General features: G+C 43.7%; 1 protein-coding gene across 3 annotated transcripts; it reads left to right on the top strand.

Moving 5' to 3' along the window:
• Window positions 1-251: 251 nt before the first annotated feature.
• USP1 (ubiquitin specific peptidase 1) lies at window positions 252-23078 on the top strand. 3 transcript variants are annotated; one of them, XM_089654664.1, is made up of 9 exons: window positions 252-407; window positions 7621-7859; window positions 10133-10259; window positions 10345-10452; window positions 11749-11909; window positions 14226-14875; window positions 17943-18107; window positions 20297-20498; window positions 21800-23078. In XM_089654664.1, exons 2-9 carry the CDS (start codon window positions 7687-7689, stop codon window positions 22506-22508), a joined length of 2295 nt encoding a protein of 764 aa, XP_089510790.1. In that variant the 5' UTR covers window positions 252-407; window positions 7621-7686; the 3' UTR covers window positions 22509-23078. The 3 variants fall into 3 exon arrangements, with proteins under 3 accessions (XP_089510790.1, XP_089510791.1, XP_089510792.1); XM_089654665.1 differs by having other exon boundaries at window positions 255-410; XM_089654666.1 differs by lacking the exon at window positions 252-407 and adding an exon at window positions 543-566.
• Window positions 23079-25918: the final 2840 nt, after the last annotated feature.

The following is a 25918-nucleotide window of genomic DNA, read 5'->3' as shown; positions in this document are numbered from 1 at the left end:
GAGCTCTCCTCAGGTCCGCCTCACACACATCTCCACCCAACTTCCTCCTCACCGCCTCCGCCACACCCCCTCCCTTTCCCGCCAAATCCCTCCTCGGCGGCCAACCCCCTCCTTCAAACACGATCTAGCCAATCCAAGTTTTTTCGCTTCCCGTTTCCGCGTCACGTGATGCCGCCGCGGCCAACCCGCGCCCGGCTCCGCGTTTCCCTCAACAAAAAGTGAAAGCGGAGGGCGCCGTCCATACGCCGGTTACGTCATCGCGCACGGAAAGGCGGGCTCCGGCCTGGGTACCGTGTGGAGAACGTGAGGAGATTCCCCCCCACACCCAGATGTTGTGGTGAATGGTTTCCCGCCAGAGAGGGGACGGAGGGCGCTGAGGGGTGCCGTACGCTCGCCGAGGCCGCCAGGTAGTTCTGTGTGGTTGGGGGTGGTGTGCGGTGTGTGTGAGGAGCCCCCTCCCCCTCCTAATTTTGAAGTGCGCGCAACAAGCAGCTAGTAATGGCGGCCGCCAGTCCCCTCCCCTCCTCCGTCACACTGAGCGCTGCCCGGCCGGCGGATGGGTGAAGGTGAGGCGGAGGGTTGCCGGGCTGTGTAATGGAAATGTCCCGACCCCATCACAGGCCCCACGGCGGGATCACCTCACCACAGGAGGGAGGAAGGTGTCATCCCCATCACTGCGCACACCTGCTGAGGGACTACAAGGACCAGCATGGCCTGCCCGGACTTAACCCTTCCAACTCCGGAGGCTCTTTAATGCATCCTGGCCTGGAAATACTAGGGGGCCTCAACCGGAAACTTTTATCATTTTGGTCAGAGCAAGGGAGGGATATATCCCGTCAGGGTTGCTGTGTCATCTGTGTCCCCACAGGGGAGATTTCACTTCCTTCCACAGATCCAAAACAGGAAGTCGGGGGATCCCAGGGTGTTACCAGAGCCAGTGTCCTCGTAGGAGAGATTTCTCTCTACTTCCTGTCGTAGCAAAACAGGAAGTGAGGGATCCCATGGTGTCACCAGAACTAGTGTCCCCATTGTACTTGTCTTAGCAAAACAGGAAATGCCATGGTGTCACCAGAGCTAGTGTCCCCATAGGGGAGATTTCTCTTCCTGTCTCATAGCGAAAATAGGAAGTGAGGGATCCCATGGTGTCACCAGAACTAGTGTCCCCATAGGAGAGATTTCTCTTCCTGTCTCATAGCGAAAACAGGAAGAGGGATCCCATGGTGTCACCAGAACTAGTGTCCCCGTTGTACTTGTCTTAGCAAAACAGGAAATGCCATGGTGTCACCAGAACTAGTGGCCCCATAGGGGAGAATTATTTTCACTTGTTTCATAGCAAGTGAGGGGATCCCAGGGTGTTACCAGAACTAGCGTTCCCATTGGAAGCTTTTCCAGCGCTTCCTGTTTGATAACCAAAACAGGAAATGAGGGAACCCAAGTGTGTCCCCATTGGAAGCTTTCCTATCACTTCCTGTCCCGTAGCCAAAACAGGAAGCGAGAGGAAATCCCTGCAAAAGTGAGGGAATCCCTGGCTGTCACAAGAACTAGCGTCCCCATTCAAAGATTTTGTTGTCTCGTGGCAAAACAGGAAATGCCATGGTATCACCAAAACCAGTGTCCCCATAGGGCAGATTTCTCTTTACTTCCTGTCTCATAGCAAAACAGGAAGTGAGGGGATCCCAGGGTGTCACAAGAACTAGTGCACCCAATGGAAGATTTCCCAGTGCTTCCTGTCCCGTAGCCAAAACAGGAAGTGAGATGGAATCCCTTCAAAAGTGAGGGAATCCCAAGGTGTCACCAGAACTAGTGTCCCCATTGGAAGATTTCCCATCACTTCCTGTTTGGTAACAAACAGGAAATGAGGGAACCCTAAGTGTCCCCATTGGAAGCTTTCCTATCACTTCCTGTCCAATAGCCAAAACAGGAAGCGAGAGGAAATCCCTGCGAAAGTGAGGGAATCCCTGGTTGTCACAAGAACTAGTGTCCCATTCAAATATTTTGCTTATTCATGGCCAAACAGGAAATGCCATGGCGTCACCAAAACCAGTGTCCCCATAGAGATTTCTCTCTACTTTGTCTCATTGCAGAACAGGAAGTGAGGGGATCCCAGGGTGTCACAAGAACTAGTGTACCCATTGGAAGATTTCCCAGCACTTCCTGTCCCGTAGCCAAAACAGGAAGTGAGATGGAATCCCTTCAAAAGTGAGACAATCCCAGGGTGTCCCCATTGGAAGATTTCTCATCACTTCCTGTATGATAACCAAACCAGTAACTGAGGGAACCCAAGTGTTTCCCCATCGAAGCTTTCCTATCACTTCCTGTCCCATAGCCAAAACAGAAAATGAGAGGAACTAGTGTCCCCATTGGAGGATTTCCCCTCATCTCCTCGCTGTTTCTACAGATACCACATTTTATAAGGTTTTTTTCTTTTCAATCTGCACTGGGATTTTTTTTTTTTTTTATCGGGGGCACTTAAAGTATAACTAAAAACAAGACCTTTTTATTTGGATGGAGTGGAGAGGGATTAGAACCCCTGCCAGGTTTATTGCAGTTTGTGCCCCCCTCCCCTCTTACACCCTCCCCCCCCCCCCCCGTTAGGGAGGTTCACCCCTCTCTGTTTGTTGTTCTTGGTGTTGCTGTTGAAAGAATACAAGAACAGGAGTAGAGTGGAAATCTTCCAATGGGGATGCCAGTTCTGGTGACAAGCAGGGATTCCCTCACTTTGGAAGGATTTCCTCACTTCCTGTTTTGGCAATGAGACAGGAAGAGAAGGGAAATCCCCCCCCCCCCCCCCCCCAACAGGGACACGGGTGGCAACAAAAAAACCTGATGGGTTATAACCCCCTCTTTCCAAAATAAGTTTTATTCCGGGCGGAGGTCTGCTTTAACCACTTCCTGATCGCCCTATAGCAGAAGTACTGCTACAGGGCGGCACGGGTGTGCAAAATCATATATACGTGACTTTGCATTTCCGGGTAGGGGGCGCACGCCCTACCTGCACCGCCATTCGCGGGCGTGGCTATCACGGGGTCCCGGCCGGTGATTGTCGAGGATCTCCGACGGGGAGGAGAACTGTTTTGTTTACTAACAGTGCTCCTCCCTGTCAGCTCCAGCGCACAGCCATCCAAAGCAGTGTGATTACAGTGAAGCGCACAGACACCGCCCCCTAGTTAAACACTCCCTGCGCACAGTTAACCCTTTGATCACCCCTCATATTAACCCCTTCCTGCCCAGTGTCATTAGTACAGCGTCAGGGCTTTTTATTAGCACTGATCACTGTATTGGTGTTGCTGGGTATGTCAGTGACACCAAGTCAGTTCCCCTCAGTGTCAGAATGTCCGCTTCTGTACCGCTATAAGTCGCTGATCGCCGCCATTAGTAGTAAAAAATAAATTTATAAAATCCCGTATCTATACCGCCATTTGTAACTTTCACATAAACCAATTAATTTACACGTATTGGGATTTGTTTTTTTTTTCTTTTTAGCAAAGACACGGAGCGGAATATATTTTGGCCTAAATCACACTCTATTGTCCGCAAATGGAGCGGTCCTATCGGTGCGGTTCTGACTCGGTCGGAGCCGCACCAATTTCACAAGTATTACATTCACCCTCCTAGATTGTAAGCTCCCAGGATCAGGGCCCTCCTTTCCCTCTTGTATTGACCTGTATTGTTGCTGTATTGTCTCCCGTTATATTGTAAAGCGCTGAGCAAACTGTTGGCGCCATATAAATCCTGTATAATAATAATATATAAATCCTGTATAATAATAATATATAAATCCTGTATAATAATAATATATAAATCCTGTATAATAATAATATATAAATCCTGTATAATAATAATATATAAATCCTGTATAATAATAATATATAATTCTTGTATAATATATAAATCCTGTATAATAATAATAATATATAAATCCTGTATAATAATAATAATATATAAATCCTGTATAATAATAATATATAATTCTTGTATAATATATAAATCCTGTATAATAATATATAAATCCTGTATAATAATAATAATATATAAATCCTGTATAATAATAATATATAATTCTTGTATAATATATAAATCCTGTATAATAATATATAAATCCTGTATAATAATAATAATATATAAATCCTGTATAATAATAATATATAAATCCTGTATAAAATATAAATCCTGTATAATAAAGTATATAATTCTTGTATAATATATAAATCCTGTATAATAATAATATATAAATCCTGTATAATAATATATAAATCCTGTATAATAATAATATATAAATCCTGTATAATAATAATATATAAATCCTGTATAATAATAATATATAAATCCTGTATAATAATAAAATATAAATCCTGTATAATAATAATAATATATAAATCCTGTATAATAATATATAAATCCTGTATAATAATATATAAATCCTGTATAATAATAAATTATAAATCCTGTATAATAAAACTTTTGGTGCGATTTTTGCATAGAGATGTGTCAGATGTCTTGTAAATCGCACCTGAAATGGGTGGGTCCCCCAACTTTGAAATCGCGCGACTTCACTGTAGGTCGCACCATTTCAAAGTCGGGCTTGATGTGAACGGGGGCCTTAGCCCTTTGAGGACCAAGGGATGTATTTGTCCCATGTTTTTTTAATTGCCTGTATCATCTGATTAAGAACTTAAAATACTTTTTTTTTTTTTTGGTTTGAGTCAAAATATTAGTTCTTATCAACAAATGGATCTCGCTTTTTGCCAATTTCATGAAATGGCTTAGTTACAGCAACTGAAGTGTACGAACTTTAAAAACAAAAAATTGATTCTTTTGGCGTTCCGTAATCTTATGGTCCTCAAAGGGTTAAACATATTGTGCATTTATATCTAAAATAATAAAAGTAGACCTTTATTACTTTAGATATTTATGCACAATATGTCTTGCGCACTGTATGTGTTGTGGGGATTTGTTTAGGTTGCGCTGCACTTACACTTCTACTGATTTATGTTCTGCTGGTGTGAAACTGTTCAGCTTGCAGTTATTCTCTAATAATTTAGTTATATAGTTTTATATTTAGATTGTTTTTGGTTTGGCCGCACTGATTGAGATTGGAGTTTTTTTTTTTTTTTTCTTCTATTGATACCCAAAATGTGACTTGGATCTTGGTGCAGACTTCTGGGAAAATCAGTGAGCCAATCCCACAAGCAGGAAATGTTTCTGGGGGTGTTCTGTATACCATCTGTGTACAGAATGCCTCCAAGTTACCATATATTTCATTTTACAGAAAATTACAGCGCTGCGGATTGAAAAGGATTTTTTAATTTTTCATTTTTTAATCATTCAAGCCAGGGTGGATTTGATTTAAATCACAATTTAAATCACTAGTCAGTGAGGCTTGATGTAAATCCTAGTTTTCTACATAAAGACTAATTCTTGCTGGTATAACTTTAATATACAAGTAGATGAAGATTTTTAGAACAACAACTTTTCATTTGTTTTTTTATCCCCAGTTTAATAGGTTAATCATTCATATTTGGACAACTTTTCTGTTGTATTTAGGAAGGAGAAAAATAATCATTCCCTTAATAATAACAATTTAAATAGATTTATTCATCTGAAACAATAACATTTCAGCAGATGTGATTTCCTTAAACATCCATGTTTGGTAACTAATTTGGCTAAACAAAATCTATATATTTTAAGAAACGTAGACTGTCAGCCCCTCCCTCCTCACACTGTCAGCCCCTCCCTCCTCACACTGTCAGCCCCTCCCTCCTCACACTGTCAGCCCCTCCCTCCTCACACTGTCAGCCCCTCCCTCCTCACACTGTCAGCCCCTTCCTCCTCACACTGTCAGCCCCTTCCTCCTCACACTTAGTTTCACTTTCTTCTTGTGCAGATCTATTCCATTCCAAACAATCAGAAAAATATTGTTTCTATTCTATTCACTGAACTTCCTGAAACTTAGCACTGAAGGGGTTGATTCTGTATTCATAGGTTTGTAGAAGTTAGGATGAAGGTCTTTTTCTTAACTCTGTTCATGTTCTAACATTTTTGCTGTGAAGAAGAGGCATGTGATCTCCGCTGAGTCAAATTCAGTTTTGAGAACTGCAAAAGTAAACCGAACATCTGTGATAATATCTTGTAGGCAGAGAAACTGCCCAATAATCTTACAAACACCTCTGGAAGAGCATGACATTGTGAATGGGTTCATGGAATTTATTTACCAAAAAAATTAAACATATACAGCCTTATTCTACATAATTAAAAAACGAATCTTTATGTCATGATGGAATAACCTTTAAATGGTAATATATTTTCCTCAAAAAGCATTTTATTTTAAAAAATCCGATTTTTAAATAAAAAAAAATCCGATTTAAATCAAAAAAAATCTTTTTTTTTTTTTAATTTTTTTTTAAAACATTGATTTTTATCCACCCTGATTCAAGCACAATATCACTTTGTGTCGTAGTTGTATATGCTATACTATTTTTTTATATGCTATTCCCCCCCCCCACAAAAGTGAAGTTAGGCTGCCCATACACTATACAATTTTCTGTGCAGTTTCTGCCCAATTTCCTTTAGATTTCCCTTCAACTATGTAGTGCAAGGGCCTGTCTAATTGGATACAATTGAAAGTGTTGTTAGGTTTGACATTCTATTATATGGTTTTTGGTAAATCTAAGCCGAAAATCTGAAGAAAATTGTATAATGTATGGCCAGCCTAGGCTACGTTCACACTAGCCTTGTTAGCAAGCGGCAGACAGGCGTTTGGGAAGCGTTTTTACCGTTTTCCAGACGCCTCGGAAAATTCTGCACATTGCAGCACACAGTGCTGTTCAAACGGGAGCGTTAGCGTCGCAGCAAAACGGACGCCTCTGGTCGAGTCAGGAGGAGTTGAAGCCTCCTATTCAACTCTATGGTGCCGCTCTGCAAACGCCCGCCCGGGATGTGCAGTTGCGAGGCGTTTGCGGAACGTTAACACCATTCAAACTTCATTATAGGCGTTTGTGGGGCGTTTTTAACGCTTAGCAACCGCCGCTAAACCGCACATGTGGTGTTTTTGGAGCGTTAAAAACGCTACGCAAATGCCGGATCAACGCTTGTCAAACGCTATAGGGACGTTTGGCAAGAATTGGAAAAAGTCAAGTGTGAATGAGCCCTTGCCCTTTTAAAATCCCAAAAATGTGTATTTTTGCTGGTTTATCAATTTAAAAATGAAACGCATACCATAGAGAGCCTGAATAATATATAAAAAGTGCAGATTGATAGAGAGTCCTGTCCGATTTCTGAGCAGTGCGGTCCGGGTCAGGTGTGGATTAGTCTATTGACTTCTATGGGAACCGTTCCTAAACTGCACGTCATCAGTTGAGAGCCGGATCTAAACCTGACGCAACGCGCTGACCGACTACTGTATCCATTAGCTGTAAAACCCGAGCTTCAATCCGCACCACGCGTGTGAATCGGCACAGAGCGGCGATGTTTGTAATAAGAAGCTAATGAAACGGAGTTGTGTTTTCACATTGGAGGTGGTGAATATTGAGAAATATTGGAGAATTGTTTGCCTTGTGTGCCAGCAAAGCCCGCGGTTTTACATTTGTAAAGTGGCTGAATGATGCTTTTGTGTTCCTGCAGGCATCTGTTTTGATCCCGTAAGCAATCTGCCAGTATAGACTGGCATTGGAACCCAAGACCAGGAAAATGCCAGGAGTTACCCAGTGTGAAAGTCAAACTGTCCTGGCCAAAGCCAGTCCCACCAGAAAGAACCGCCTATCTCTACGCTTCTTCCAGAAGAAAGAAACCAAAAGGACTTTAGACTTTGCCGAAACACCGCAAACCGAAAGCCAGAATGTAGAGGAGAAAGAGCCCGACGTGTAAGCTGATTGGTTCACATGCTATGTTGTTGGTATTCATTGCTTATGAACATGTAGAATATTTTTATAGGTTGACTAGTCATTGATATGCCTGTGAAAAAGATCAACTTAATCCCTTGGCGTCTCCCGGCCCTTTAAGGGTTTCAGAAATAGGGAGGCGGGCGGGGTTTTAGGGTCATGTGATTCGCTGTCACGGCGGTCCCATGATCGGGGAAGGTCCCGATCGCAAGAGGAGATCGGGACCTTTCCATGAGTACCGGACGTGTGTGCTGGGGGCGCGCGGTCTCAGCACATACGTTTTTTTTTAATTGCACGCAAATGTGCGGCTGTACGGCGTCAAGGCCCAGACGCCGAGAGGCCGCACATTTGCGTGCGCTCGGCGTGCAGAGGTTAAGTTACCTTTTTAAAAAAAAAAAAAAAAAAAAGACCGGCATAAAGTTCTAGTGCCTTGAGGTTGTTTTACGTACCTGTCCCCTCTACCTGAAAACTGTCCTTCTGATATGTCTGGCACTTCAGGGTCATATCTGAATTTAACCCTAGGTTCACATCTGTGCAGGTGGTGCCACTGTGGATCAGCACGAAAATCCCCGCACAGAGAATTGCGGACTCGCGGGCAGGTGCCATTAGATCTAATGGCGCCCGCACTAGGAAACCCACCCATGCTGGAAACCGAGGTTCCCGTGCGGGCTGCGTTTTTACAAAGAAGTGCAGGGACTTCTTCCCCCTGTGCCACAGGAGTCCATTCAAATGAATGGGCTCTCGTGCCCGCACGGCCGCATAGGTGTGAACCTTAATTCAAGGATAGGTTCACCTTTTGAAAAAAGAGAAATGCAAATTTTTTTTTTTTTTCGCTGGTTAAAAAAAAAAGTGCAATTATTTATTTATAAGGAACCTGAAGAGCATTGCACCTGCGGTCAGCAGATGTGGGTGGAACCCTGCACAGCCAATACAGTTTTCAAATTGTGACAGCTGGTGTGGGGAGAGGATTCCCTGCCTGCTGTCACAGGGAGGAGGGATCAGTAGGAGAGAGTGTAGATGCTGGAACATGTTACATCTTCCACCCTTAAAACAGGTGGAACACATTCCAAAGGTGAACTTCTCCTTTTGAGAAGTTCCGATGTTTTGGCCAGTCAAACCTGCCAGTCCTCTATGCACAGAACAAGCCGTGTAAGCTGCTGCAGATTTAGATGCCTGTGCTTTTTTTTTTTTTTGCCTGCTGGTAGCCTAAGTCACTTTAATGTTTGTAGTTTTATCAGTGTGTCAGTGAATGCAGAACCCCGTATAGTTTCCTTATGTGTGGAGGCAACCTTTTTGAGACTTTCTGATTTGTAACGGACTCCGAAGTACTGGGGAGCTTATGATCTAAACTTGGCCTTAGAGGAAGAAAGGAGTGTTTGTTTTTCATTCAGAATGATGAAATTTAGAATAATGCTACAAAAAAAAAATCAGTTTAACATGTCAAGTTTAAGCCCAGCCTTTCTGGATACGAAGTCCAAACTTGGTCCTAAAAAGTGAGGGATCAGTTTAATGCAGGTATTTGAGAGCAGCAATAAATGACTGCACTTGACGCTGAATTAACTCTATAGGGCAGGTCCACTTTAAGTTGTTGGCACCGACAGTACGTATCTATGCAGCCTATTGGCGGCTGGGCCTTGATACCGAGAGGCTGCATATATGCATACCAAAATGTAAACAAATCTGTACCGAGAGCATGCTCCCGACAGTTAACGGCATCTAACGGAATGCTCCTAATTGCTACTTTCGGGAGCTCTCCAGTCATGTGACTGCTCTGACAGCCAATCACGTGGGTCACGGGATCATAAACCCTACCCCACCTCCTGGCATCAGAAAAGGCTTGAAGGGCTGGGAGGCAACGGCATTAAGGGATTAAAATAACTCTCCCATTATACTTGTAAATACTTGTGTAAATTGTTCCCTGACATCAGCTGGGAAAATGAATTTGGGAGTGTCATATCTCCTGGATGTTGTGCAGCTCTCGCTGGTATCTCCTACGTCTTTCATATCACTACAGGATACAGTTGGCTTTTCCAGGAGAACTTTAGTTGCCCTTTCTGGAGTCCTCTTCCAGGGCAGCCCTCTGAGACATAGAGCTCCTCCCACCAGGACAAGCTCTTATGTTTTAGGGGGTTGTCCGGGAAGACTCCCAGAAAGTCACCAGCGAGTCTAACTCTGGTTTTCTGTATATTGAGGCATACATTGGTTGTGTAAAAAGTAATCTTGTACCTTTTCTAACGATTTCTTTTTTTAATTAGCTCTGACCAAGTAGTACCTGCTGCTCAGTTATCCCCTCCTGTCTGCTGTGTGAAGAAAGAAAGCCTAGTTCCATTCGTAGGCTTCAACAACCTCGGCAACACATGCTACCTGAACAGCATTCTTCAGGTACATAGCTGACAGTTTGTTCTGGTATTACAAGAGTTGGTATTCTTTTTTGCCTGAAACTTGGCATGTCCCTTTTACATTTCAGGTTTTATGTTACTGCCCCGGGTTCAAAAGCGGAATTAAGCACTTGTGTGATGTTATTTCCAAAAAGAGGGAGACTTCAAAGGATGACAATGAACAGGTGCTTGAAAAGGTAAAATGGTGCTTAGAACATCTTCTCCTGAGTGTCAGTGCTAAAAGATAAGTTCATTTTCAGGGGGAAAAAAGAAATGCACTTAAATGTGCGTTTATTATTATTATTATTATTATACAGGATTTATGGCGCCAACAGTTTGCTCAGCGCTTTACAATATAACGGGAGACAATACAGCAACAATACAGTTCAATACAAGAGGGATAGGAGGGCCCTGATCCTGGGAACTTACAATCTTTTATTATTCTTTCTTCCAGGAGCCTGCAAAGCATTGACCTGTGATTAATGGAGCATGAGTGCAATGCCAGGTTCCTGCAGACACTTACTCCAGCTTACCTCTGTAAGGCTTTCTGTTAGAAAGCTGGAAGAAGTGTAAATGAACTGAAGGTGCTAATCAGTGCCCTTGTAGTTCATTGAACTACAAGCCCTCTACCACAGTGACAGACGGGACTTGTACTTTCTTCATTCACAGCTATGTAAGGGGAGCACCGCACACCCTCGCCAATTTTAAAATGCGACAGCGAGGAAGGAGAGACCCCACCCTCACCTAACTGCCGTTCTCCTTCATTCCTCCTACCACTCCATCCCCCACAGCCACTTCCTCCTGTACCACTACCCCCTCCCTCCTAGATTGTAAGCTCGAAAGAGTAGGGCCCTCTAACCCTCGTGTGCTGTTTGTAGTTGCTGTAATGTTTCATGTATTGTCCCCCCCTCTATTGTACAGCGCTGAGCAAACCCTTTGGCGCTATATAAACTCAATGTAATAATAATAATAATGTCTGCTGTCAGGGGATAGTGAGATAAGGGGTGCAGGGTAAGGTGCTGGTAGCATATTCCATGGTATATCCTAAAATGCTTATCGCTCAACACGCTCCAAAAGTGAACTTTAAAGTTGTAAAACTTTTATATATTTAAAAAATGGACTTTGATTTTTAGATTTTTGTTTAGAAATTCACATTTAGGACTGCTGCTATAAAGGTATCTCCATATAGCTAATTCTTTCATATATATGTTAATTAACTTTTTTCCTAAGCGCAACAGCACCCCTTTTTTCTTTCAAAGTTATAAAACGGGTCACGTGTGTGTGTCTCTTGTCTCAGTGCACATTGGGTATTAAAGTAAACAGTGTCACCATATTTACTAAGCTAATTGAATTTTTTTTTTATTTTTTTTTTAATTTTAATTTTTTTTAGAATAGTCTTTACTCAAGTAAATCAACCTCCTAGTGTTTTGTTTATGGTTTAATTGAGCTTGCATATTTTGGCACTATAACGTTTATTTTGTATTCTTGTACAGGATGGTGCGAAGGAAGACTTGCCAGCCAGCTATGAGGTTATCTGCAGTCTAAGCTCTTTGGTTCACTCTGCTGAACACCTACAGCTTGGCTTTCTTTTGAATCCAGAAAATTATGACTCCGAACTTGCTGCTCAGCCAAGAAGACTCCTCAATACATTAAGGTATGAGCTAATGGTGTTTTTTTTTTTTTTGTTTGCCTCCCTTAATTTGAACTGTGTGAAATAAGCTTGGCATACAAAACCCTCTGTAGTCTTTCCCTGGTTGCTGACAGAAATGGCATGGATCAAAAATAGTGTTGGCTGTTAAATCCCCTGCTTGTAGCTTGCTATGGGGGCACCTGCTGCTCCATGTGTCCATTCACACACAGAACCACGGCAATCTGGGAAAGGTGGCTGCAGATTTCTCCCATGCTATGGAGGGTGTCTGTTGACTTAAGAAGTGGCTTAGGAAAAATTAAGTATCCCTGCAGATCCACTAGCTAGCTCGGAATGTAACCTCTTGAGCTGTGGCCATTCCCATAACCAATATCAGAAAAGGTTGTTTTCAAGGCGGTGTATCTCCTCTGGCCAGAGGAAACACAACCAGAGGCTGCTCATTTTATTTTGATTTCCCTCCTGGAGGAGGAGCCATATCACAAGGGGCTGTCCTGGAAGACTCCTGGGAATAGTTATTGGTAAATCTAACTCCATTTTTTTTTTTCTTCAGACCATCTAAAGTCAATTTATTATTCTTGCTTTAGGGAGTGTAGAGAACTTAGAACTCTTGTCAAGATTTTACTGTTGTCATCCTCCATTCTGATGACCAGTGTCGCTGGGAAAAAAACAAACTTTACAGTAGTGGTGCACCTAAGTTTCTGAACCAAAACCAAAAATTTAGGATGCACTTGGCTGAACACTGAAATGGACAGTCTTTAAAAATATAAATTTTTTAATATACATTTGTATTCAACTTTTTTGAAATATCATGAAATTTGAAAAATACAATACAGTAACCTAAAATAACTTCTTGAAAGTATCATGAAAATTGGACAGAATATAAATTGTAATATATATAAAATTATTCACCCGTTATCGACACTTTTTTTTTTTTATACTGGCAAAACGCTGATAATCCTCTATTTGGCTGATATTTCGGTGCATCACTACTTGACAGTTGATCCAGGAAATGAGGGTAAAGGGAAACTTTCCAGTGGGTGACATGTTTGAATGACCGCTCTTTACCTCACCTCATGCTAGAGATTTCCACTTCCTATTGAGTATCTGGATCTTAAAATTGCGGGAAATCTCCAAGGTTCTGACAACAAAAGAAAATTATAGAAGTTTTAACCCTTCCATACTTGATCTGAAACTAATGAAGTTGTTGGCTTTAGATACTTAAAATATAACTAAAGGAAAAACTTTTTTTTTTTTAGTTTTGAATGGAGTAGAGATGGATTAGAACACCTGTCAGGTTTCCATTGCCATCTGTGCCCTTGTTGGGGAGATTCCCCCTCTCTATTTGTCCTGTTTACCATTACCATTCAACGTGAAAGTAAGAGAAAATCCAAAGTTTGGGTTGTCCCCAATAAAATTAATAGAAGGAAAATCTTCCAATGGGGGCAATAGTTCCCTTCGCAGGGATCTCCCCTCCCTTCGCAGGGATCTCCCCTCCCTTCGCAGGGATCTCCCCTCCCTTCGCAGGGATCTCCCCTCCCTTCGCAGGGATCTCCCCTCCCTTCGCAGGGATCTCCCCTCCCTTCGCAGGGATCTCCCCTCCCTTCGCAGGGATCTCCCCTCCCTTCGCAGGGATCTCCCCTCCCTTCGCAGGGATCTCCCCTCCCTTCGCAGGGATCTCCCCTCCCTTCGCAGGGATCTCCCCTCCCTTCGCAGGGATCTCCCCTCCCTTCGCAGGGATCTCCCCTCCCTTCGCAGGGATCTCCCCTCCCTTCGCAGGGATCTCCCCTCCCTTCGCAGGGATCTCCCCTCCCTTCGCAGGGATCTCCCCTCCCTTCGCAGGGATCTCCCCTCCCTTCGCAGGGATCTCCCCTCCCTTCGCAGGGATCTCCCCTCCCTTCGCAGGGATCTCCCCTCCCTTCGCAGGGATCTCCCCTCCCTTCGCAGGGATCTCCCCTCCCTTCGCAGGGATCTCCCCTCCCTTCGCAGGGATCTCCCCTCCCTTCGCAGGGATCTCCCCTCCCTTCGCAGGGATCTCCCCTCCCTTCTTGTTTGGTCATGGGGCAGGAAGTGACAGGAAATCTCTGAAATGGGACACAGATGGCAACAAAAATCTGACTTGTTATAGCCCTCTCTTGTTCCATCCAAAATGGGGGAAAAAAAAGTTTTTTCTTCTACTTTAAAATAAAACCCAGTGTATTACAGTTGAAATACATATAGAAACGCTTTAATAACTTGATAAAATTGATACATTTAGGATCCTCCTCATTGGTGTGTTTGTCCCCCAGTGTTACATTTCTAATGCATTTATATGCTTTTTAATAGGGAACTTAATCCTATGTATGAAGGATATCTTCAGCATGACGCACAGGAGGTCTTGCAGTGCATATTGGGGAACATACAGGAAGCTTGTCAGGCTCTCAAAAAGGAAAGGAAAAGCTTACAAGAAGACACAGCCAAATCCCAGCCTGAAAAAGGATCCAAGCCTTGTGAAACCCCAGCTGCCACCTTGGAGAAGGTTCGGAATGATTCTTCGTGTGCAGGAACTGAGACTGAAACAAGTGTAAATGGGAAGAGAAAGAATGAGAACGAAGTTGGTAATGCAAAGAAAAGGACAAAGCTTTCCAAAGAGCCATCTTTGGAGGAGCAGAGGGTGACCCGATCTAAGAGGAAGTCCGATAAACAAGATGACAAAGTGGATGGTTCAAAAACTGCTAGTGAAGGCTCTGCTTCCAATCCTACTCAAAAGAAATCGAGGTTAGGCCTGCACTGGTTGAAGTCTGGCAAACAGCCTAGTATTCTATCCAAGTTCTGTAACTTAAGTAGAAGCTCCAGCACATCACCTAAAAGTCCTCCGGCTGAGCCCCAGACCCAAATTATAAAGCCAGAGCTTGAGAAGACAGAGAGAGAGAAACCAGTGAAGGATGATGACTGCAAACAAGAGGAAAGCAAAGATGCGGAGACTTCCCTGGATGGTTAGTTACATGTCTATTATATCTGCTCGTCCTTATTGCAGAATGGTTACTTGTCTGCTATATTCTCGTCGTTACTGCAAAATGGAGTCTGAAGATTCAGAAAGGCATTTTAGGGATCAGTGACCGTTAAAGCACCTCATTTTAATGAGGGGAAAAAAACCAAACCTGGAATTCTTACCTTCTCTGTGCAATAGTTTTGCACAGAGCACCCCCAATCCTCCTCCTTTTGGGGTCCATCACCAGCACTCCAGGATCGTCTCCTCTGCAGAGTTCCCACCATCGGAAGCCGCCTCCTTTTGGTGGGAAGTCATGCGGGCTTGCTCCGGAGTCGGGCTGCCTGTGTCTATTCAGACACACGGCCCGGCTCGACCCCCACTCTCTGCTCACAGGTTTTGACTGACAGCAGTAGGAGCCAGTGACTCCTGCTGATTACAGCCAAGCCTGTGAGAGTCGGGAGAGAAGCTGCTGCAGACGTGCAGAGAGCTGGACTCAGATCGGACTCAGGTGAGTAAAAGGGTTAATGCAGTGAATGTATTAATGTAAAAAAAAAAAAACCTTTTACCTTTACAACCACTTTAAAATGTATTTAAACCCTTACAATGAATTTCTCTTTAATGGTTTGTGAAAATCTACTACTAAAATGCAAAAAAGTGCAAAAAAAAAAAAAAAAAAATCAGAAAAACCAGAAATCCAGTGCTGTCCTGTGTGCTCCTCATTCTGCATTGTCAGCACTGCCTAGTTCAGAGGAAGGCAACCTGCAGCTCTCTTATCTGTTGAACTACATTTCCCATGAGGCATTGCAGAGATTACAAAACTGACAGTTACAGCTATGACTTGCAGAGGCATGATGGAACTGGTAGTCCTGCGGCTCTCAGGTTGCCTACCCCTGGCCTAGTTCGTCCTTTTTTTTTTTTTTTTTTTTTGTGCAAATTCTCTTCGTTTTAAGAGTTTAAAGTACAAAACAAAGCCTATTGGGCATACCCAGGCATGTAAAACAAGTAATAGACATCTTAATTCTTAAAGTCTTATGGCAACCAGTGTTGAACTAGGACTCCAAAACTCTGCAGTGTTGAAGTATTCCAAGCCAAAGACAAACGTGCATCATACTAACATTTATTGGGATAGATCAACAGAAGCCACCAGGTCCCTGGATTCCATCCATATATCCCAAATCTTAGAGCATTTATTTGGACAACCCCCTTGACTCATATACAAAGGTATACAGTAGGACTGTTTTGACAATATGCTTCCAAAAATCAGTGGTAGGGGCTTGTGGGGACTTCTAATTGAACATAACTTTTCATGCATAAAGTAGTAAACCCAGCAAGGTTCTCATAGCTCTAGTTGCAGCTGGTGCCTAGTTCAAATGCCTCCCCATGTTATGGCGAGACGTGTTCTGTAGGCATGTCCTGAAGTGACAATACTGCTACTTCATAGATGCAGTACAGTGAGTATCACACACGGGTCAAAGGTTTTACAGGATCAGCAGGTGAAAAATATATAAGATGCATAAAAGTGGCCACCCGCCCAAGTCTATAACTGGCTTATGAAGCAAGGACACATAAACAGGCATCACATAGTGAATAAAGGGGAGAGAACAATGTTCTTGGACAACTTGCCAGCCAGCTTGCTAACAACCGAATTAACCTGTCTAACAGTATGCGTTTATAACAGGGGTTTAGTTAGCACACATTTGCAAATACATACGTAAGCCACAGAGCCACGACACGGCACCCTGGTAATCTGTGGTCCTAACTCTAAAATTTTAGAGTTAGGACCACAGATTACCAGGGTGCCGTGTCGTGGCTCTTTGGCTTACGTATGTATTTGCAAATGTGTGCTAACTAAACCCCTGTTATAAACGCATACTGTTAGACAGGTTAATTCGGTTGTTAGCAAGCTGGCTGGCAAGTTGTCCAAGAACATTGTTCTCTCCCCTTTATTCGAAAAATATATAAGAGCCTGAGATTGTTGGTGACCCTACCTGCTCATTTGTTTGAACCTAGCAGTGGGTTTGTAAAACCCCTTCATTCTGAAGGTGAAAGGCCTGGAGCCTGATCTGAGGTCTAGAAGTGCATGCTTTGGGTCTATTCTAGATTAACTTGCCATTTAGTACAATTTATGAGTATAAAAATTGATTACAAATTAAGACTGGCCATACACTATACAATTACCTGTCCAAATTCTGCCCAATTTCCTTTAGATTTACATAATTGGATCCAATTTGAAAGTGTTGTTTAGGTTTTACCTTCTATTATATGGTTTTTTGTAAATCTCTAAAGCAAAAATCTGAAGAAAATTTTGTATAATGTATGGCCAGCCTAAGACTACAGCATGCTATTGCTCACTGGCATGCCGGTTGTCTCATGCTTATAAAAATGGCACTTAGTTTGAAAAAGGTTGCTAACCCCCTCGTTTAGACTAAAAAAATGTGACTTATTCAGATATTATGGTCATTTTAGAAAATCAACAATGCTTGCAGTATTTTTATAAAAGCTGCTTTAGGGCTCATGTACACTGCAGCTGATAAACTGACGCTCAGGAGCTGTTCAGCATTTTTTTCAGCATCCCCTGAACTCTCCTTTGTTTTCCTATGTGTCCATAGTCGTTTACAGTCGCACCAAACTTGCGTTCAGCAGTAGTCCCTAACTCACATTCATACATACACATACTAGGGCCAATTTAGACAGGAGCCAATTCACCTACCAGCATGTCTATGGAGTGTGGGAGGAAACCGGAGTACCCGTAGGAAACCCACGCAGGCACAGGGAGAACATGCAAACTCCATGCAGGTGGTGCCGTGGTTGGGTTTCGAACCGACGACCCGAGTACTGCCAGGCCGAAGTGCTAACCATTTAGCCACTGTGCTGCCCTAATGATGTCTTTCTTCACTTAACGATTCACAGTCCTCTACTTGATGTAGGATAAAGGCCATTAATCTTGCCAGCAGTCGTGCTTTACCTAAATACTTGCGCTTTGCATGGTTTGGATGGTGATTGTTGTAACTTTTTTTTTTTAATGGATAAGCATCATTCTGTACCTGAAACAATATAATTCCTAATTGTAGAGTCAAGTGAGTTGGAGCTGGTGGAGAAATTGTTCCAGGGCCAACTGGTGCTGCGTACCCGCTGTCTTGAGTGCGAGTGTTTCACTGAGAGGAGGGAAGATTTCCAGGATATCAGTGTGCCTGTGCAAGAAAATGATCCCCCCAAACTGGAGGAGAACTCGGATAGTAAGTATATGACCTTTTACATTTTTCCATATTTTGCAGTGGAGATATTCTCTGTCCTGGTATAGACTTTTTCTTCCTTCTACATTGTCTCCTGATTGGCTGGCCTATGTTGTTCATACATATTTAGTAGGGTTGCACAAATACCGTGGATTTTGTAAGAACCTTTTTTTATAACAGCGAGTACCAATACTTTCAGTGAAGTACTTGCCGATACCAAGTACCAATACCTTTTTATGGTGCGATTTGAGGCCATACAAAAAGAATGAGTTCAAATCGCACTGCAAAGCTATGCATGTGATTTGAACAGGAATGCAGTGTGATTTCTGTCCAAGTCGCATGCGGTTTCCCACACAGCTCCTGCGTGAACCCATGCTTGTCATGGTGACTGAGTTCACTCAGGAGCTGTGCGGAAATGTCCCTGCATGATGAATTCCACCAGCAGCTCTGGCTCCCATCAGCGGCTTCAGCTTGGGCTTTTCCTGCCTCTCCCTCGGCTTTGTACTCCCAGCCTCCAGCGATTCGAGCCATGCACTTGACCACCTCCCCATTGCCCTCGATCCTGCTGTACCAGATTGCCGATCCCCCGCTGTCAGACACCAAAAAGTCACTTCACCGGTGCAGGGATTTTATTGTGATGGTGCTGACCAATTAGAAGCCGCCTAGCCCGTACTGTTAGTAGAGGAGAGAGAGCCACCGGGATTTCAAATCTAAGACCGGTGAAGCAGCTTTTCGGTGTCTGACAGCGGGGGAAATGGCTTTCTGGTACAGCGGGACCAGGGGATGGGGAGGGGGTACAGTGGATGGCTCTAACCACTGGAGGCTGAAGGGAACAAAACCGTGGGAGAGGCAGGAGAAGCCCAAGCTGCAGCTGCTGATGGGTTCCACCAGCAGCTCTGGCTCCCATCATGCAGGAAAGTGTGAACTCGGGCTCAAAGTCACTATGACCAACCTGGGTTCACACGGGAACTGCATGGGAAGCCACATGTGATTAGGACAGGAATCACACTGCAAGTCTTTGCAGTGCTATGTGAGCCCATTCATTTTGTGTGGGCTCAGATCGCACCACAGAGGTTTCGGTATCTGTATCGGGAGCATTTGTGAGAATATTCATGCAAGTACTCTGTATCAGCACCACGCTGATGTTTAGAAATGACTGCAATAATTTTCCCTGGGTGGTGATATACTGGTTTAGATTGCTAGAAGATGTATTTGTTCGAGAGAAAAACCCACCATCTGTCAGAAGTGGACATTAGCATGGATAGTCAGATCTGTTTTAGATGTAGCTTCCGGAAGAGAATCATCTCCAGCAATGAGATCTGCACCTGTATGGCTACTCAGGATTTTGAATTACGCCAGAAGGAATGAAAATTTGCAAGCTGTAAAAGGTGGGAGCAATCCTTACACTTTAGAGGGTTGATGAGGAATGATGTGCATATCCAACCAGAAACAATTTCTAGTTTTAGATAGGGTGGGGAAGGTTTTACAATGCCTGTCATCAGTGGGGGGGTTCCTGCTTTACCGGGCCTGCTGACCACCAAACTGGAAACTAGTGAAAATCTGCAACAGCATCGAGGACAGAAATAACCTGATGCTTGTTGTAATCTTCCCATACTAAACTGAAGGGAAAAAATCCAAAATTTGGAAAAAGTTTAGACAATTTTAACATTTTTTTTTTTTTTAATTTACCATTACATTTTGCTAGCCCCTGTGTACCTTCTGATTCAGTTTTTCCAAACAGTAGGCCAAATTCCACAGGGCTTAGTTTTGTGATACCCCACCCTCACTTAACAGCCAATCTCCTCCACTCCTCCTACCACTCCATCCCCCACAGCCACTTTTCTCCTGTACCTCTATCCCCTCCCTCCCAGATTGTAAGCTCGAAAGAGCAGGGCCCTCAAACCCCTTGTGTAGTGTATTGTTACTGTCTTGTCTCATGTTCTGTCCCCCGCTATAATGTACAGCGCTGAGCAAACCTTTTGGCGCTATATAAATAATAATGCTGTGACCTCCTTGGGGAGCTTTTCCTTCTCTTCCTGTCTTTTTGAAATGGCAAGCAGTCTGGGGAAACAACATTGTGAGGATAACATTACCAATTTTATTTCGTTCAAAGGTTTTGCCCAGAATTCAGCTTTGGGATGGGATGATTGGACAAGCATATAGAAAACATAACATTTTCTTCTGTTTTACAGTCTCTCCTGATCCCAGAATGGAAATCAAGACCTTGAAATGGGCCATATCCCAGTTTGCGTCGGTGGAGAGAATTGTCGGAGAGGATAAATACTTCTGTGAAAACTGCCATCATTACACAGAAGCAGAGCGAAGCCTTTTGTTTGACAAGATCCCGGAAATAGTAACCATCCATCTGAAATGCTTCGCTGCAAACAGCTCAGAGTAAGTCTGGTTATACATTGGAGCTGAATATATGACTTAATGCGGAGTTCCACTCAAAAGCGGATGCTCTGCTTGTTTGCCTCTTCCTCCCCCCCCCCCCCCCCCACTGCTATACTTGACACCTTTTGGGGGGAGCGGGTATCGTATCTGGTTTTGACAGGTACCCGCTCCCACTTTCAACTTAGTTCGCTGCAGCGAAGTGAGTTGGAAGTTCGGCCCCCTCCTTACTCCTGCAGTCTCCTGGGAACTTTCACAGGTCCCAGGAGGCTGCCAGACCAATCAGGAATGGTGCTGTGACTTGTGCATGCACAATGTGCACCAGGCTGTGAAGCTGCAAGCTGTCTTAGCCAGCTGCCCACATGCTGGTACCATGGAGGGCAGAAGGAGAGAAGGGACGGCGCGGGTGAGTACATCGCTGGACCCCGGGACAGGTAAGTGTGTTTATCAAAAGTCAGCAGCTACAAAAACTGTAACTCCTGACTTTTAGTAAAACACAAAAACATCTGGAACTCCACTCTCGCGTCAACCCCTCCCCCTCAATGCTTCATTTAATAAAAAAAAAAAAAATCCTATGGCATACTTGTTTACTAGAATTCTTCTTTGGCTTTGACTACTTGCCACTTCTGTGACTTCTGCAGAGAATGGGTTCTGTGTCACGTAGAAGCCCTGATTGGCTGCTTCTGCCTCATACAAAGGTAAAGGTCACTGTTAAGACGCATGTTCTTGAAGAAGTGGCTTGCTGTAGCAAGTATTTGTTTGCAGTGTATTGGAAAGTAAATTGTTCCTTTTTTGAATGGGCTTAAGCTCCTAATTGTAGGCGTTTGGCTTTTGGAATAGACTAAGCCCCAGTTAACACAGAGTACAGCTTTGAAGTCACACTAACTCAGTGCGATTCTGAAAGCCACTGATCTGTGCGGCTCGCTGACATCTGTGCGACTTCATATACAGATGTCAATGTAAGTTGCACCTGAAATTGCAAAACAATCGTGCAGAAACCTTTTTAACCTCTTCACGCCGGCCACACATTTGCGTTCTGTTAAAGGACATATGTGCCGAGAGTGCGCGCTCCCAGCACATGTCTGGTACTCACGGAAAGGTCCCGATCTTCTTTCGATCGGAACCTTTCCTGATCATGTGACCGCTGTGTCACCCGGGGGGGCAAAAAAAAGGCCTGGTCACGTGGGGGGGGGGGGGCAAAAACGATGGGCCTGGTCATGAGGGGGTAAAACCTTCTGGAGGGCAAGTGGTCATAGACCATAAGGGAGAAGTTTGTGGTTTACATGCACTTTGTGTTCTTACAGATTTGACTGCTATGGAGGCCTCTCTAAAGTGAACACGCCTTTGTTGACACCATTACAACTGTCTCTAGAGGAGTGGAGCACCAAGCCGTCCTCGGACGTCTATGGTCTGTTCGCGGTAGTAATGCACAGTGGAGTGACGATAAGCAGTGGCCATTATACCGCATATGTAAAACTTGATGACCTCAATAACTTTGAACTCAACCAGATCAAATTCCCCGGCGAGCACCACGACATCGCGAAGACCGAACCCTTAACTCAGGATGTCCAAACCTCCGACGAAAACCACGACGGCGAAACCTCATTCCGAGCCAATACCAACCTACCATCGAATAGTAAAGTAAATAAAAAGGGGACGGATGCCGTTGGACTTCTTGGCGGCCAAAAAAGTAAATCTGACTTTGAGCAGCTGCCAACACCCAAGACGCCTAAAGCCGAGCGAGTTTCGGACGATAAAGGATTATCCGACGCCAATGGTGACCTCCATTTGGATAGCGAGCAGAAAGTACAGTCTTTTTCAGATGGACTCTGCTCCAGTAAATCCGCTGCCCATTTGTTACAAATTCTAAAGGAGTACGAGGGCAAATGGCTGCTTTTTGATGACTCTGAAGTGAAGGTCACAGAAGAAAGGGACTTTCTGGCTACGATTTCCCCCTCCACTCAGTCTACATCCACTCCCTATCTGCTCTTCTACAGACGGCTGGCGGAGTAGAGGCCCCCTACATGCTGCACCTTGTATATTGTGTAAAGTCTTCCATCGTCCGGAAGGACAGTTGTGTATATATTCTGTATATAACAAATCTTACTGGCTGGACGAATCGCAGTTTTCGCCATAGACCCGCGGGCCTCTTGTGTTAAGCGTTTGTATATAGAGTATACGGTGTTGTTCTTGTACATTATTCAGACACTTATTACACTTGATTATTTTCTAACTTTTTTAAAATAAAGTTTCCTATCCAAAATTCAGTGGTCCCGTCACAGGACCGTGGCCATGCCAGGGCAACCTTTTATTTAAAAATGGAGGTCAACTATCATGGCCTATGGCTTGATGGAAAAGCTACAAACAAGCAATAATGTATAGGCTTTATAAAGCTATTTATTAATCTATAGAATTATGGCTTCTGTATGTTGTGCCGGCTGAGAGCCTTATAGCTTATATTGGGGTAACACATTCTATATAGAACTTTTTTTTTTTTTCCCCATCTGGGCAGTTTCTAACTTTCCTATATTAGAAAGTTTCTTACAAATTTTGTAATTAAAGTATTTCTTACTTTTGCCTTGATGTGTATTTTAAAGAGATTTTCTAATGCTCAGCTGCTATAGTCGTGAGGGCTGGGGTGTACCTCTGACTTTGATGGGTTTTTTTTTTTTAGTATGAGGGCCAGTTCACACACAAGTACCATGGGATGAGTTTGCAAAAGTAGTGCTTGCACTACTGGGGCGAATTCTAGAATGAATGGGCTGAAATCGCACTGCACGTAGCTGTATGTGGAACACTGTGTTCCGGTGCAATTCCTGGTGTGAAGTGGCTCCCCATTAGGCTCCATGCACACGGGGCGTTCTAATAACGTTAGCTGTCACATTAAAAACGGGAGTTTTTTCAGTGTTTTTGCATTGGCATTTAGCTGCGGGTTTTTTTTTTGTGTTTTGCTTTTTTTTTTTGGTGTTTTTAAGCCTTTTTAACCCTTTGACGCTGACGTCACACAAATATGCGGCCTCACGGAACTGGGCTTTTTTCCGTCAGGCCGCATATTTGCGTACACGTCTTTGTTCTGGGAGTGCGCTGTTCGGCATGCTCCCAGCACAAAGACCGTGGTGTCACTGAGAGCCCCAGGTCCTGTTCTTACGATCGTGACTCCCGATTCTGGGTCACATGATTGCTGTGATAGCCTCTGATTGGCTATCACAGTGATCAGTCACTGTGCAGCCTGGCCCCCTTGTTTTTTTTTCTCTCTGTATGAATGGAGAAGAGATGCAATGTATCTCTCTAACTCCTGGCATAGAGAGAAAATAATTTTGTAAAAAAAAAAAATAAAAATAAATATTAAAGAAAAATACCTAGATCAAGGTTTGATCTAGTTCAGTGCCAGGGTTAGTGTTTGGGTCAAAAGTCAAGATTTAAAAAAATGGTATTCGGTAAAAAAAAACAAAAATAAAATGCGCATTATTGTTTCTGGGCTGTACTACGGGTACAGACAACATACACATATGTGGTATCGCTGCGAGCGGCAAGAGCTGGAGCATTTATTTTGGGTTCTTTGGCGGTAGGTTATGGTCGTAGAAACACACAGCTAAATACAAAAAAAGATTTATTTTTTTTTTTTTACTATTTTGGCCCAGTTTTCCTTTTGATGATAAAAAAAAAAATCAGGAGCTATCCATTACCATTTACCACCAAATGAAAATAAACGCAGTATAATCCAGCTGGATGTACAAAGTATTATTATACAGTATTTATATAGCACCAAAGGGTATGCTCAGCGCTGTACAGTAGCAAGGGGGACAGAACATGAGACAAGACAGAAACCGTACAATACACGAGGGGTTCGAGGGCCCTGCTCTTTCAAGCTTACAATCTAGGAGGGAGGGGAAAGTGGTACAGGAGGAGATGGCTGTGGGGGATGGAGTGGTGGGAGGAGTGGAGGAGGTTAGTGGTTAGAGGTCGGGTGTTAGGTGAGGTTGGGATAGGCTTCCCTTAAGAGGAGGGTTTTCAGGGAGCGCCTGAAGGTGAGGAGGGTAGGTGACAGTCTGATGGATTGGGGTAGGGAGTTCCAGAGGATGGGGGAAGTCCTAGAGAAGTCCTGCAATCGGGCGTGGGAGGAGGAGGAGACCAGGGAGGAGGTAGTTGTGGTGATATGTGCGGTTTTATTAACATGTCAATGTTGCAGAACTGTGCTTAGTTTTGTTTTACCCTTAGGCATGAAGGGGTTTTTTTTTTTAAGCGGTTAATTTTTTTTTGGTTAAAAAAAAAAAAAAAAAAAGGTCCTAAAATGCCACAATTTTTATCGTGTTGGAGCGTTTTTACTTGTCCTGGTTTTTTCCCCCCAGCCATAAACCACTGATTGTAGTCTGTGTGCATGGACACATAGGATAACAGGGGGGGGGGGGGTTTATTGGCTGTAGAAAAAAAAAAAAAGTCAAGTCAAAAACAGCCGCTGTAAAAACGTCCTGTGTGCATGAGGACTTGCAGAGCAATAATGCGTGTCCAAAACCATTGTGAGGCTGCTGTATGTACAATAGTTTGCGTGATGATACAATAAAAGCAGTGGTGTAGTTGGACATACAGTGAGCTGGGTTGTTACTTCAGTGTGTTAGGCAGCCAATCGATGGCTTGATTTTCTTTCCTTCCATCACAAATGGGAGGGAAGAAAAAATCAATCAATACCTCCATCAACTCAGTCTGTATGGATAGGGGAATGCCTCCTGCAGTGCTGTTGTTTTTCCAGTAGGGGAGCCTTCCTGGCTGGAAGAACATAATGATTGCTAGCAGCTACAGCTGCCAGGAGTAATCAAATGTGGGAAAAGAAACCCCTTCAAAAAAAAAACACTGACAACTTTGTTATTCCTTTGTCGATTGATGGATTGACTCGGGTACGATCAGCTTGCCCATACATTGATTGAACTTCTGCCATCTCCTGCTGAACCAGTTGCCGTTTGATCCATGCATGACCAGATTTACACAGATAGTCCATTGTGTACCTCAAATTACTGACATTTTCCTGCTCTACAAATTTTAGGGAACCAGAAGGTGCTGCATGTATGGCAAGTAATAAATGTGGTACCTAAAACAAGGGAGGGGTAGAGCACACTGGGGAGGTTGGGTAAGGGAGAGGGTGACACCAGCCAGGAGTCTTGGTGCTGGAGCCTAGTGATTGCAGGAAGACTAGCGGGCAGATTGGGGAGTAGATACAATTCTCAATGTAGACGATAAATGGTGCATTACTTGTACAGCCCATCGAGTATAGAATGACTTGGGGAGAGAGTTGTGTTTTTACAGCGCTTGTAAACTCGTTTAGCCCTCCCAGGCAATATAATGTGCTAGTATGCACCACATGCTCTTCATAAACGAATGTTGTCAACAAGTATACCACCTGCTAATACACTGCGCAAAAAAAAAAAAAA

Source organism: Staurois parvus, unplaced genomic scaffold, assembly GCF_062004578.1.
Source record: "Staurois parvus isolate SC_StPar_1 unplaced genomic scaffold, SC_StPar_1.0 ptg000786l, whole genome shotgun sequence".
NCBI classification, from domain to species: domain Eukaryota; kingdom Metazoa; phylum Chordata; class Amphibia; order Anura; family Ranidae; genus Staurois; species Staurois parvus.
The sequence above is the reverse complement of the archived record's forward strand: the minus strand, read 5'-3'. Positions and strand labels throughout refer to the sequence as shown.